The sequence below is a fragment of the Myotis lucifugus genome, unplaced genomic scaffold (genome assembly GCF_000147115.1).
Source record: "Myotis lucifugus unplaced genomic scaffold, Myoluc2.0 scaffold_0, whole genome shotgun sequence".
NCBI lineage: Eukaryota > Metazoa > Chordata > Mammalia > Chiroptera > Vespertilionidae > Myotis > Myotis lucifugus.
Window position 1 is genome coordinate 6,913,543 of NW_005871048.1, and position 13,471 is coordinate 6,927,013.

Sequence of the window (13,471 nt, forward strand, 5' to 3'; positions counted from 1 at the left end):
GAGTCCAGACGAAGCAGTGCTGCCTGGGGGAGCAGAATTTCCTGGGCAGACCAGCGCCCTGGCCCTGGCCTCCTCCCCAGAGAGCCTGCCTCTATGAATACACATTCAAAGACTTGAAAACACAGAGCAGTCTCACAACCCACTTACTGTGCACGGACTTGGGTGGGGAGGCACCGCCCTTCCTGGCAGGCATTTAAGCCTCAACAATAAAACACCTATAAGCCCCTCTGAGGGCACGAGAACTCTCGCTGGACTTCTCCTATAGAAGGAAGGGGCCTCCACCCATTTGATGAATCGCACTTGAGCAATCTCCTGACATCTGAGGCTGGCACTGCTTCTGAAATTTCCCCGTTGCATTTCTCACTTTCAGTAAGAGAATATGCGTTAGATATGGTTCCAGTATTAGAAGTGCTCAGCCCTTTTTTGAATGTCTCTCCTGTTGAATGATCTCCTAGAGAAAAGAAGATTCCAAATCAACAGCTCAATTAAAAACACTTCCCTGGATCCGAGGGAGCGGGGAGTGGCATGTTATTTCAGTCAGCACAGGTCTGGGGAGGAGTCCAGTTTTTCTTGGGACTAAGGAGTTGCCTGAAATCGCCACCCAAAGCCTCTGTTCACTGAATAATAGTCCTGATTGCAAGGTTCAAACTCTCACTCAGGGAAATAGAGTGGGGGAGAGATGGCAACAGTTGGCTCCAAAATTTCCTTGAGACAAAAGTGCCAGGTCTGAGGAAGGGCAGCCCGTTTGTGCTTCTGCCTGACACAAGTGTGACATGCGCACGCATTTGCCCACCACACAGTGGTTACACGTGTGCCACCAAAGCAGTGGGCTTCCTGTGCTAGGACTTTGATTCATTCCAATTTCCATTGTTCCTCTCCTCGCCAACTTTTCCTCCTCCTCACCACACCCAGAGCTCTTTCCAAAGGATTCATTCCTGTAACACTTTCACAGAGAGAACGGGCTTTACTTGGTGGCTTTTGGTTTACAGGATCGTTGGTGAACAATCAGTCTGTCTGGCAGGAAGGTACGCCCACAAATATTGCAGGGAACCAACTGGCTCTGGGCACTTCTCCAAGCAGCTTCATTTAAGGAATCGAGATCATAGAAACCTTTGGCTGGGAAGTTAAAGAAAAAAAAAGAAAGAAAGAAAAGGAAAAGAAAATGGTAAAATGGATCCGTTTTCATTGTGGAGAACCATATTCTACTTTTTATGGAAAATATTTTCAGGAAATACCTGTTGACTGAGGCTTTTAAACAAGTCGTATTACTTTGGCCAAAAAAAGAAAAAAAAAAGTGCTGTTCACTCAAGGGTTGAGGAAAGTTTGCTATGAACCAGAGGCTTTTTGCTCCCTGGGTTTTAAAAAGGGAAAGACATTGTTTTATGTGCTACGATATGCATTCTGTACTAATTATTAACATCTTTGCTTACACACTATTATGTTGCAAATATAACTCTTGGCCTTCTTTCAGTTGACTCTAAATATAAACTTACAAAGGAAAGAGAACATGTATTTGTATTTTCCTCTTCCGTAATCCTTCAGTGGAATGTTTTTAGAGGCCAACACTGACAGTCACGAGTGAATTTAAGATAAATTATATCATAAAAATTTATCATCTCTTTAAGGCCATAAACTCGGAGATTCTTTAAGTAATTAAAGTGAAGAATGCAAACAGAATAGTTAATCTGACGAAAAGAAGTGCCCTTAGGAAAACAAAGAAGACAGCTGAAAGATGTATAATCTTCATTGGCAGAGCAGAGGAAAAAGGCATATGGCTTTATTTTAGAGAAACAGTGTGGGATTTAGCTTTAATGAACCTTATTTAAATAGAACTACTTTAGTACATTAAATTGACTATGTCTTAGAATCTCCCAAAATAGGCCCCCAAAGTATAGCCAGGTCCTCAAAAATATATAACATAGTTTTTCTCATTTTCATAGCATATATTTCCTCGTGAAAACCCAGGCAATTCTCAGATGATTTCTGTCTAATGGTTCACACCACCATAGCAAACTTCAGATTCCTTAACATGCCTACTTCAATTATTGGCTTCTTTTCTTCATGGAAAATGAATTAAAATCCAGCAAATCTAGTATTTCTCCTTTGGATAAAGCAAGTATCAATTTCTACATAGGATATGAAAGTGTTTTTCAGTGCTTTGAAAACGGTTGCAAAAATAATGGCACTGACTTTCTTCTTACTCATAAGGTTTAAAATGGACTAAAAATTCCAGACTATTCATTGTCAGATGATTCATCACATCTCTCATGGTGTTTGCATAGGGCTCTGGCTTTGGATCTGTAGGAAGGGTTATTTGAACTCTATGGCTACAGTAACTCCATGGGGTGGAAGTGGTCATGGGAATTCTCTTGGTCTAGAGAGGAAAGACCCCTTCAGAAATAATAATAATCCAAGTTCAACAGGAAAATCACAGGGGGTGTAGTTAAAGGGTCTAATTTTTCCAACAATAATAGATGAATGAACCCACCAGGGCTTTCAAAATGGTCATTTCTTACACCTCTTCTAGACTTGTAATAATTATGTTCAAAGCAGAGAAAGTGATAAAGATCAGAAGTGAACAAAACACATTTGTGATATCAAATGAGAATTGCTGGGCGAGAGCTTCAATGGGGCAAACAATCTTTTTGTATGCAAATGCTCTAATATTCATCTTGAGTTTTTTTCCCCATCTCTACTCAGAGTCCTTCTCTTAGCAAGAACTGTGAAAAGTTGAATTATAGAAGCATCTAAAACAGCGGTTCTCAACCTGTGGGTCGCGACCCTTTGGGGGTCAAACAACCCTTTCACAGGGGTGGCCTAAGACCATCGGAAAACACATATATAATTACATATTGTTTTTGTGATTAATCACTATGCTTTAATTATGTTCAATTTGTAACAATGAGAATACATTCTGCATATCAGATACTTACATTATGATTCATAACAGTAGCAAAATTACAGTTATGAAGTAGCAACGAAAATAATTTTATGGTTGGGGGTCACCACAACATGAGGAACTGTATTAAAAGGTCGCGGCATTAGGAAGGTTGAGAAACACTGATCTAGAACTTTATTATGATAATCTAAATTCTATTCTGTGGGTCGTTAAAAACTCTTTTTGGTCACATCTCTAATAAGAGTGCTTTGGACTAAATGATACTAAATAACCTCCAAGGAACCTTCCAGCTCTGGAAATCTATGGCTACAAAAGGAGAATGAATGAACTGAATAATACTCCTCTTAAAACCAAGAAAGATACTCTTTTGAGGGGAATTAGAGGATCGACTGAGAATATAACAATGGTAAAAATGAGAAAGTCAGAGCTTATATGACAAAAATATTCTCTGAACTACTTTATTCTCATACCCTAACAGAATATGCATAAGGTTCTGTAACAAGGCCACACATGGTAGTGTATGGAGTTCCAGTTTCATCTGGCTTGTGCACTGCTTAACAAAGTACTAATGGTAAAAATTTTAAAATGTGGCTATTTCATACAGATGTCTAGATTTCCAGTTTCTTTTGTATTTTTGAAAGGCATAGCCCTACTGGGTTAAATTTCTTAATGATGACACCAGCTGAAACTGGGCAGCAGCTGTCTACTTTAGAGGGAGCTAGTACTTTCCAGCTCCCATAGTCTTCACTGCCCCTCTTTTCATACCTGGACCAATTTATTCCATTTTGGAACCTGACTAGTGGACCCTGTAAGCACTTGAGTTTGCTACTCCTGTTCTACAAACTCTACGATGCATTCATATTTGCAAACATGTCACCGGATGGCCCCAAAGGTGTGTTTTCTTAAGCATTGTTTTTAAATATTATGTTTGATAACATATGAAAGTAACTTTTGAGAAAGATGTGAATTCCAGCGGGTCCCTCTCCTTGTGCAGTTTTGCCAAGACATTGTGTCTTTATGTCTCAGCATCTGTGGGCAACACTTTGGGCAGGCATTCCAGAACTATTTTTCCTATTCAACTGTAGCCAGGACAGTAAATATTGTTTTTAGTTGTGTGAACAAGAGAGAAAAGAATATTTCTACTCTTACAGTTATAAAGAGAAATGTCTCCCCTTATGCACTCAAGTCTTTTCATCCAAAAACTTACCACTAATGGCCCTGACTTCAGGTTTCTTAGGTTCTGGTCTCCTTAACTCTTGAGGCAGCAAGTTGTTTTCATTATGCCATTTTTTCAGACATTGTGGCTCATGGATGGCAATTGATTTTGTTCCATATTCACGACCACAAATGTAGCAAACGATTGTTGGAGGACGCCTAATCATTGCTGGCTACAAACAACAGAAAATGTCTATTAGATCATGTTTAGGAATTATACTTTAAAGTAATAAAGTGTGGAAATTACATTTATTATACATTCAAATTAGCAAGGAAATCAATGTTTTTAAAAAATTCCAATCAGTCTGTTGAAGTTCACCTTCTTGGAAATTAAGAGAACCAAGTTATTTAACTGAGTGATTAGGGTCGGGTGAGGTTGTGGGTATGGGAGGATGAGAGAAAATAAAGATGAGCTAAGCATAATTCTACATATTGGTACTTGATAAAATATATTTTTTCATTTAATAAATATTGATCTTCTGACTATTTTCTATGATGGGATAATACAATGATAAATTAAGTATGAATCATCCTCTCAAAAACATCAGACCCTAGTACACCAATATATATGAGAAATAATGTGTCATTGGAGAGATTATAACAGTGTTATGCTGCCCACATTCTCTCGTGTAAACAACTTTGTACTACAAGTTCCTGTGATTCTCTGCCATTTTTGATCTGGAGTAGGTTCCACCCACAGGCTGAATAGCAACTCAGTTACAGGTGGAAGTTAGTGGATGTATACCCAGCTTCTTCCCTCAGGCTAATTCCAAACAGTCTTCCAGAGCCCCCACCGGGACTGCATCTCAATTGTTCATTAACACACTATCGAGGCTTCCTTCTCTTCCCTGTCTCTCCTCCCACTACTTTACTGGGGTTGCCTGGGATTACCTCCCAAACAAAGTACTTGAACTCAAATCCTTTTCTTAGCATTTGTTTCTGGGAGAATGAAATCTAAGGAAGAGTGAAGGTAAAATGCACTAGGGAAAGTAAAATGCTTCTATGGAAAGTTACAAGAATAAGGATAACCAATGGACACAGACACTGGGGTGGGGGTTGGGGGGGGGTGTTAGGGCATGTGCCAGGGGGTAGGGAGTTCAATGGGGGGAAAAGGAGACATATGTACTACTATTTGTAATACTTTAAACAATAAAATAAAATAAGAAACATTGCTTCCAAACAAACCAGATAACCTGCAGAATCATAATTTTTGAGGCCATGGAGACTCTGAGTTGCAAGATAAATTAATGAACTAAAGGGATTGCCTACGTTTGATGGTGGATCAGCAGAACCAAGAGAAAACCTCCCACACTCCAACTTTACATGAGTATGGACAGCAGTTGTCTGCTTCACAAAGGGACAGGACAGATGACCAGAACCCCTCTCCCCCACCCAGGTCTTACACCCAGTAACAGGAGGTGACCGGCTAATGCTGGAGAGAGGCAGGAGCATTGAGAAAAACCATCACTAAGACTAGAACTCAGGGCCTGCCTGAATCTGAGGGTAGAGCTAGAGAATTAGGCCTTGTACTGAGTACCGGATAAGAGCAGTTTACTGCTGGGAGATGGGGTGACAATAAGAGGACTCTCTTTCTGTTGCAGGCATGTAGGGTCCACCGGGGCCTAAGAGTGCAGCAGGAGAACGGGGAGAAGCCCTTTGGCTCCAGGCCTTACACCAGTGGTTCTCAACCTTCCTAATGCTGCGACCCTTTAGTACAGTTCCTCATGTTGTGGTGACCCCCAACCATAAAATTATTTTCGTTGCTACTTCATAACTGTAATTTTGCTACTGTTATGAATCGTAATGTAAATATCTGATATGCAGGATGCATTTAGGCGACCCCTATGACAGGGTCGTTCGACCCCCAAAGGGGTCGTGACCCACAGGTTGAGAACCTCTGCCTTACACTAAGTGCAAGACAGAAGCAGTTTACCACGAGGGGAATTTAAAGGCTGCAGTGCATAGAACATAACTAAAGCAAAGACAAGGTCCAAGCCCTGCTAAATTACAGACTCCATTGACAACCACTTATACTCACAGCCTAACAGAAGAGGCATACTCATTTCTGGGCATAAGTATAACTTACTTCAGAATATTACAATGTCCAGCATTCAATCAAAATTATAAAGCATGTGCCCGTGCACACACACACAGAAATTAGGGTCCATGAGATCTTAAGTGTAACCAGATCAAGGTATAGCCTACATATTGTGATTATCAGGGTTTTTAAGTACTTATTTAAAAAATAATTATTTTAATTAATACTTAAAATAATTATTTAAAATAATTCTATGTTAAAGAATTTAGAGGTGGGCAGCAGGCGTAAACATGTGGAAAATTAAAACTGAGAGACAGAAAGCAGGTAAAAATTACCCAAGAAAACCAAAATGATAGGAAACTGTTAAGCAGGGGAGTAACCTATAACTGCACTTAGAGAAAGTTAGTCTGGTTGTAATGTATCTAAACCGGCCATCAGGGCAGCACATCTACGAGAGCTTGAAATCCCGTGGCATTGGGGATAAGGAAATCATGGTCCAAGAGAACGCCAACGTTTTATCCTAGGTAACAAGGAAGACGGTGGTGTGACTTCCTGAAAGGGGGAAATCAAGAAAGGCAGGTTGGGGGAGGAGAAAAAAATAGAACCTGTTCTGGACCTGTTGCATTTGACATAGTGACAGAATTTAAATGTGAATAAATCCAGCCTAAACTGGAAATAGAGGCCTGTAATTCAGGACTGGTGAGCTCCAGCGCTGTTCACACAGAAAAGACATCTAATACCATGAAAATTCCAGAAAAGGAGTATATAGAGTTTGGAGAAAAATTCTTGGGCGAATATCTGCAATAAGGAGATTGAGCAAGAGAAAGACATAAAGGTTCAAGTTTGCAGTTCAAGTAACAGGGAATGGAGATAGAAGACTCCATTCAGAATTCTGGAAACACTTTTGGTTTCCAGAAAGACGCTGTCAAATGCTACTTTGTCAAATACTACAGAGAGGAACGGTGGTTGAAAAAGATAGTTAGATTTGGTTACCGATAGATTACAAATCAGTGACTTTCGAGAGTTCAGTTTCAATGGATATAAGAATAAAAACTAAATTTTTAGGAGGTAAACAGCAGGTCGAGGAGAAGAGGAATATACCAGTATGTGCAAAAAGTTTGCAGAGAAGAAATTTGAGAGTTAAGTACCATTGAGGAAGTATTTGTGTTGTTGTTGTTTTTAGGATAGGAGTGTGTTTGGCAGAAAGAGAGAATGCAGGCCTAAGAGGAAAGGGATAATCAATTTTTAAAAGGCCTCAGAGGAGGAGATGTAATCAAAGGTGTAATGGGAAATGGCAGCCTCCGAGGGAGGGGAGGAAATAGATGAAGTTAGAGGAAGGTTGTTGTAGAGAAGGGAGGTGCTCATGGAGCTCACATAAGATGGACTTAGTTTTCTAAGGATGAGGCAGAGCAATCTTCAGAGAATAAAGCGATTCAAATTCTGGAAAATTGAATAGTGAAAAACACTGGGATTAGTCACTGCAAGGAATGTAATGTGATTTAATTAGGGAAGAATACTCACCCAGTAATGGAAAAGACCCAGTAATATTGAGCTGCAAGAAATGTTAGTGGAATTAAAGGACCTTTTCCAATATGTTCTTAAGTAGCACTGGATGGCATGAAAGCAGAAACTAAGTTGGTGGTGTGGTCTTCCTGGGGAAATAAAACATGGTAACGTGTGTGTGTGTGTGTGTGTGTGTGTGTGTGTCTTAGAATTAGCCTGCTTTACACTAAGATTGTTGGAGGTTACACCTACAGTGCAGAAAGCACAGAGGAAGATTAAAATCAGAAGAAAGCACATACATGATGTATGCATAGCCAAGCAGAAACAACAGATTATGGGTGAGTAGATCCACAATTAATTTAGACCAAGCAAAATGGAACATGGAGTTACTCACTGAGGATCTAATATTTTTTTTTAAAAAAAAGCACTTTAATTTGAGGTAAAAAAATTTTACTCTATTATTCTGTATTGCATTATGGTAATAGGTTGCATTTGTCAAAATAACTAAATAGTTGTCAATCCTTCCTTGTTATTAGCCATGTAGCATCTAACATTTAAAAAGTGACTTAAACATATAAGTGGAATTCAAGACTTAAGAGAAAGAATAAAGCAGAAGTAATAATTTTAGAAATACCCAAAAGTTCCTTAGTATGGTTTACATATTTATTTACTTGAAACATTAATTAAATGCAGACTTTTTAGCTTAAAAAGGAAAAGTTATTCTTTTTGCTTTGAGGATAATGAATTTATTAAAGTTCCCAATGGAAAGTACCGTATGAGCCAAATCCAGCATTTAACCAAGCGTATAAGCAAAATAAATGGCATGGGTCATAAATGAAGGCATTCGTGTCACATTGTCAGAAGGTTTCTTTTTAGGAGGAAAAATTAGAAGAAAAAGAGGCAGGCACAGAGGCCAGAAGACACACACACAAAATAACTTGAGGGATGTGGGAGAAAATTAATACCATAAAAAGGCTGAGATGTTCCATATTATATTTTCCAAAGCATCCCGCATGCTCTGTATTTGTGGTTGAACTGCAGTTGAACCTGCAACATATTCCATATCCTTAGGTTTTGGACATCTCACTCCTAAACCATGCTCTGGGGAAGTGCAAGCAACCCAGACACAGCCCAAGAGAAAAATGCATCCCTGTGGGTCTGAATGGAGATAAGAGACCCTCTTCTGTTGTCCGTTAATTTCACAATCGTCAGCCTGAAATTTCCAGGGAAAACGGAACAAGCTCCGTTTGTGGTTATTGCCAGTACCCCAACTGCCAAGTTCTACCCTTCAGTCTCTTTGTCCAGCTTTTGGATGGAGGCCGATGTGTGGGGGGTGGGGAAGACAGGAAGAGGAGACCCTGAGCCTGGTGGAAGGGACAGAGGCCTTTCTTGGCTCCGGGGCTAATGTGACAGGGCCTCGCAGAGCAAGGCCGGGCCATGGAAGGTTTGCCCAAGGACCTGTCCACACGGGGCCTTGCCAGGGCCTGCCAACTCCAGGAAAGTGTAATCACAGGAAGGCAGAGGGGAAGCCGATAAGTCCGAAGTTCCTGCGGAGCCAAAGACTCCATCCACAGCTTTCCTGTCAGCATTTCAGACATTGGAGGGGAGAGGCACTACTTTTAAAACACTGAGGGAAAAGAGTTTTCAAAAAGTGAACCTCTGACTCTCCCTAAGAGCTATTTCAGGTGGAAACTGTTTTATGGGAGGAGGGAGACCACGTGCGGTTGTCCCTGCGGTTCCCTGGGAAGGCCTGTGTAGGCTGGATACAGACAGGGGCACTTGAACACGTCGGGGAAAGCTTTCATGTGTGCATTTCTTTTAACGTGAATCCACCAACTCTCATATGTTTTCAATCATTTTGCTGGCCACTATTGGAATTATCATTTCATTTTCTATGCACACTTTTTTTTTCTTTTTGTTAATGTCTTTTCTCTGTCAGGAACCCCGCATGTTCAATCTTTTAGGCCAGGACTGAACAATGCAAAGGGAAGTGAACATTTAACAACTTTTCTCCTACTTGGTGTCATTCATCCATTCATTTTTACAATTTAAAACAAACAGTGATAGTACCACCATTAAAGCAAGGGGGAAAGAATAAGGACCAAGAAAAGAGGGGTGTGTGGTGAACAACTTAAAAGAGGTATTCCTGGGAGAAGAACGGTCATAGCGCCATAACACTAGACCAGGATGTCTATTTCAAATAGCTTCAATCAGCTCTCGCTGACCTCCCTGATAACTCAGGCTGAAAGGTACCCACTGAACTACACAACTCAAGAGCAAATAGAGTTTACAGAGGAAGTGTAACAATTGGTTAGAAGGGGAAAAATATTTCTAACATAAACTATGATTGCATGAGTCTTAACAAAAGAGATATTGAAACTAAAATGGAAGTCATGCCCTAGCCGGTTTTGCTCAGTGGATAGAACATCTACCTGCACACTGAAGGATCCCGGGTTTGATTCCAGTCAAGGGCATGTACCTTGGTTGCAGGCTTGGACCCTGGCCCTGGTTGGGGAGTGTGCAGGAAGCAATCAATTCATGTGTCTCTCTGTCTCTCCCCCTCCCTTCTACTCTCTCTAAAAATCAATGGAAAAATATCCTGGGGTGAGAATTAACAAAAACAATAAAAAATGTTTTTTAAAAAAATGGAAGTCACTACTAGCAGTTTTACAAAAGATCAGAAACACACTGCATTTGGTCATTTCTTATATTAATCCCACAATACACACTAAGTACTAATAGTGAGAAATTATAGTTGTGCAATATTATTTACAGGAGAGTTAGGAGAACATGATTGAAGGACGTAGCTTTTTGAAAATGTGATGTGAAATACATATTAGTAGGTGATAATTCTAGGCAATAGGCCCCTTTGAAATTCTAATGATGGCTATGATCATCTCCTCAGAAAAATACACATGTATGTAGAATTATGGATAAAATTTTGAATGATTGGTAGACTCTGTAAAACTCATCCATTAACCCCAGGAAGTGAGCTGTTGGGCATTAGTCAGAGACAATTTTTTTTTCCCAAATAGATGCTCCTTTATATAAGGAGCCATTTGGGACTATTTAAATGCCTCAAGAACTTATGAAATACACCACTTCTGGCTTTAGGGTTATCTTAAGTCTTGCTTTGTCTAAAACAGTCCCTATTATACCCATTGTCATTTATTCTCTAAACTGTTCCTGTTTAGTCAATAAATTATATAATCACTCTACTTCCAATCCTTTTTATAAAAACATCAATTAATAAAATATAAGCAATCAAGAGATTTAAACAACAACAAAAAAGCTCAGAAATATTGAAGCTGTGGACTATAAGACTGCCAATGAATTCATTTAAATATATAACAAGGCAAGATTACTATAATTTCTATAGTCATCCAGAAATTATGGTTAGAGAAGAGAATATAAAAGAAACACACCTTGACCAATAAAAATGCTTATAAAAAATGACAAGGGAAGGAGAGGTGCAAAGATTTTAATGATACTAAGTTCTTTAGACCTCTCATGGCCATCAGTCAATTAAAACAATATAAAATTAAAGTATGGAGTTAAATGTTTTCAAATACTTTAATAATTTATTTTTGTTTTTTTTAACTTTAGTGGGTCCTTTAAAAACTAATATTTTTAGTGAAGAAATATTTTTCTGAGGTTCTGCAATATCATCAATTATACTGGTTTCTTTTTGTCAAATTCAAGTAAGATGAAATATAATCTCTATTAATAATAATTTGGATACAATGAGCTCACTTCTATGAAAATATCTGTATATCTATTATTTATATACTAGAGGCCTGATGCTCGAAATCTGTGCAAGAGTAGGCCTTCCTTCCCCCGGCTGCCAACACCGGCTTCCTTCTGGTACCCGGGACCCAGGCTTCCCTCACAGCCCTGGCTTCATCCGGAAGGTCATCTGGAAGGACGTCTGGTCTAATTAGCATATTACACTTTAATTATTATAGATGTTTGTCTACACAGAGCTGTGTTTGGAATGATATTCAAACTAATTTGGGGGTAATTTTATGCTAATTTTTATACTTTCCTAATGGCTTAAGTTTTTGTAATGAATTTGTGTCATTTTTATAAGAATAATTTTTTAAAGTGAACTCGAGTCAAAACTGAAGCAATGCTTAATAGAAAAATCAGGTGGAGCCCAAGTAACCTTCTGAAAATTCCTTGAATAACTGATAAAAGATGATAGTCAAGGCTTTGTATAATAATACAGTTTAGTATCAAATTAGTAATTGAAATGAGAAATAATATTAGGGATGAATACAGCTTTGCATAGCATAAAATAACAGTACAATGCAAAATGAAAATATTTATAGTATCTTAAATTATATTACCAGCATTCCAGTACACTATTTTATTGTGTCAACCAACTGTGCACAGCTGAATATGCATCAGTTAAATGCTTGCATGATGCAACTCAACTGAAGTCCTAGAATTCTGCTCCATTACTTTAAAAAGCAGTAACAAGGGCCTGGAAAAATAATCTGAGGACAGGACTGTTTCTACCATAAGATAATCTAAATATAGTCCTTCTAGATATTTTAATTTTGTTCAGGCTTGTTTTCTTGGCTTGGTTGCATTAGTCAAAAATAAATCCACAAATAACTAAATGGGACCATATGGTATTAGCCAGCATGTGTTGAAAGTGACAGCCAGAAGATAATTTGGGGGACGGCTGGATTGAACCATCCCTTGGGTCCTGTGTTGCCCATTGTGGCTGGACTGACAAATCACCAGAAATCTTCAGCCTCCCACCTGCCCCCCTCCCCTCTGCACTTGACTATGTCCTCCGCAAACTTGGTCTGTCTGATGTGACACCAGGAATTTCTGTGGTTCCCCATGGCTACAGAATAAAGGCCAAATACTTTATACTGAGTTCATTCATGCCCAACCTTAGCCCCATGAAACAGGTCTGCTAGCCACACCAAACTCAGCTCCATTCCCCAAGTGAGAGGCCACAGTCCTCAACTTGGCTGTCTCCATGATTTTACTCATCTGTTCCTTCTAGCAACAAGCATTTAAATTGAATATGTCACCTGCATTATGCTGGAGGTTATGGGGAAACCCAATCCTTAGCTTTCCTTAGTAATAAATGCAAACAAATAAACTACTAACTCAGAAGGCAACATTTGTAAGTACCCTGGTAGGGTGACAGAGTGCTACGGGAGGCAGAAGCAGGAAAAGGGGGAAGAGTTTTGACCAGAAGACAGTGAGGAGGGTGATATTTGAAGTGGCTGTGTTGAGTCGGTAGAACTGTATTGATGTGGCGAGTACTCCCTCAAGCAAACATCATGATCTATTCAGCAACTGTTCAATAGTACTCTAATATGCTAATATGAAAGTTATATAGTCCATAGTGAAAAAACTGGTTAGAGGGAGGGTGGAAGCAAGAATCAGTCTGTTCAATATAGGACTGAAACAGGGGTGGTCAGACCTTGAGAGCGTAGTCAGTGTTGTCACCTTTCCTGTGTCCTCCAAACTTCCCACCTTGGTGCTGGTCCATCCTCATGTCATTAGAAGCTAGCCATGGCTCAGGGACTGGATAGGGATTTGTACTAGAAGCAAGTGCTTTCTATGACAAGATAGCAGCAATAACCATGCTGGGGTATTGTGCTGTTGTGGGAGTCAGGCAGAGAGAGGGCAATGAAGTAATGCAAAGTGTCTTGCTCTTGTTGAGACCTGAGTTCAAGGATGAGGACTTAATACCCATGAGATGGAATCAGATCAAGAAAGAAGCTTGGGGCAATTTATAATTTTCATATACTAAAACATCTTGATTCTCCCATATTGAGGAAATACAA

General features: G+C 39.4%; 1 protein-coding gene across 2 annotated transcripts in view; it reads right to left on the reverse strand.

The window, feature by feature from the left end:
• Positions 1 to 944: 944 nt before the first annotated feature.
• LOC102422619 (zinc finger protein 474-like) overlaps positions 945 to 13,471 on the reverse strand; it is a 108,485-nt gene continuing 95,958 nt past the window's right edge. For both annotated transcript variants that reach the window (XM_006081102.3, XM_023744106.1), the window contains exons 6-7: positions 4,107 to 4,287; positions 945 to 1,116 (exon numbers count right to left, since the gene is read on the reverse strand). In XM_006081102.3, the coding sequence (XP_006081164.1) occupies positions 965 to 1,116; positions 4,107 to 4,287 (333 nt within the window). In that variant the 3' untranslated portion in view covers positions 945 to 964. The remainder of the gene's footprint in view (positions 1,117 to 4,106; positions 4,288 to 13,471) is intronic.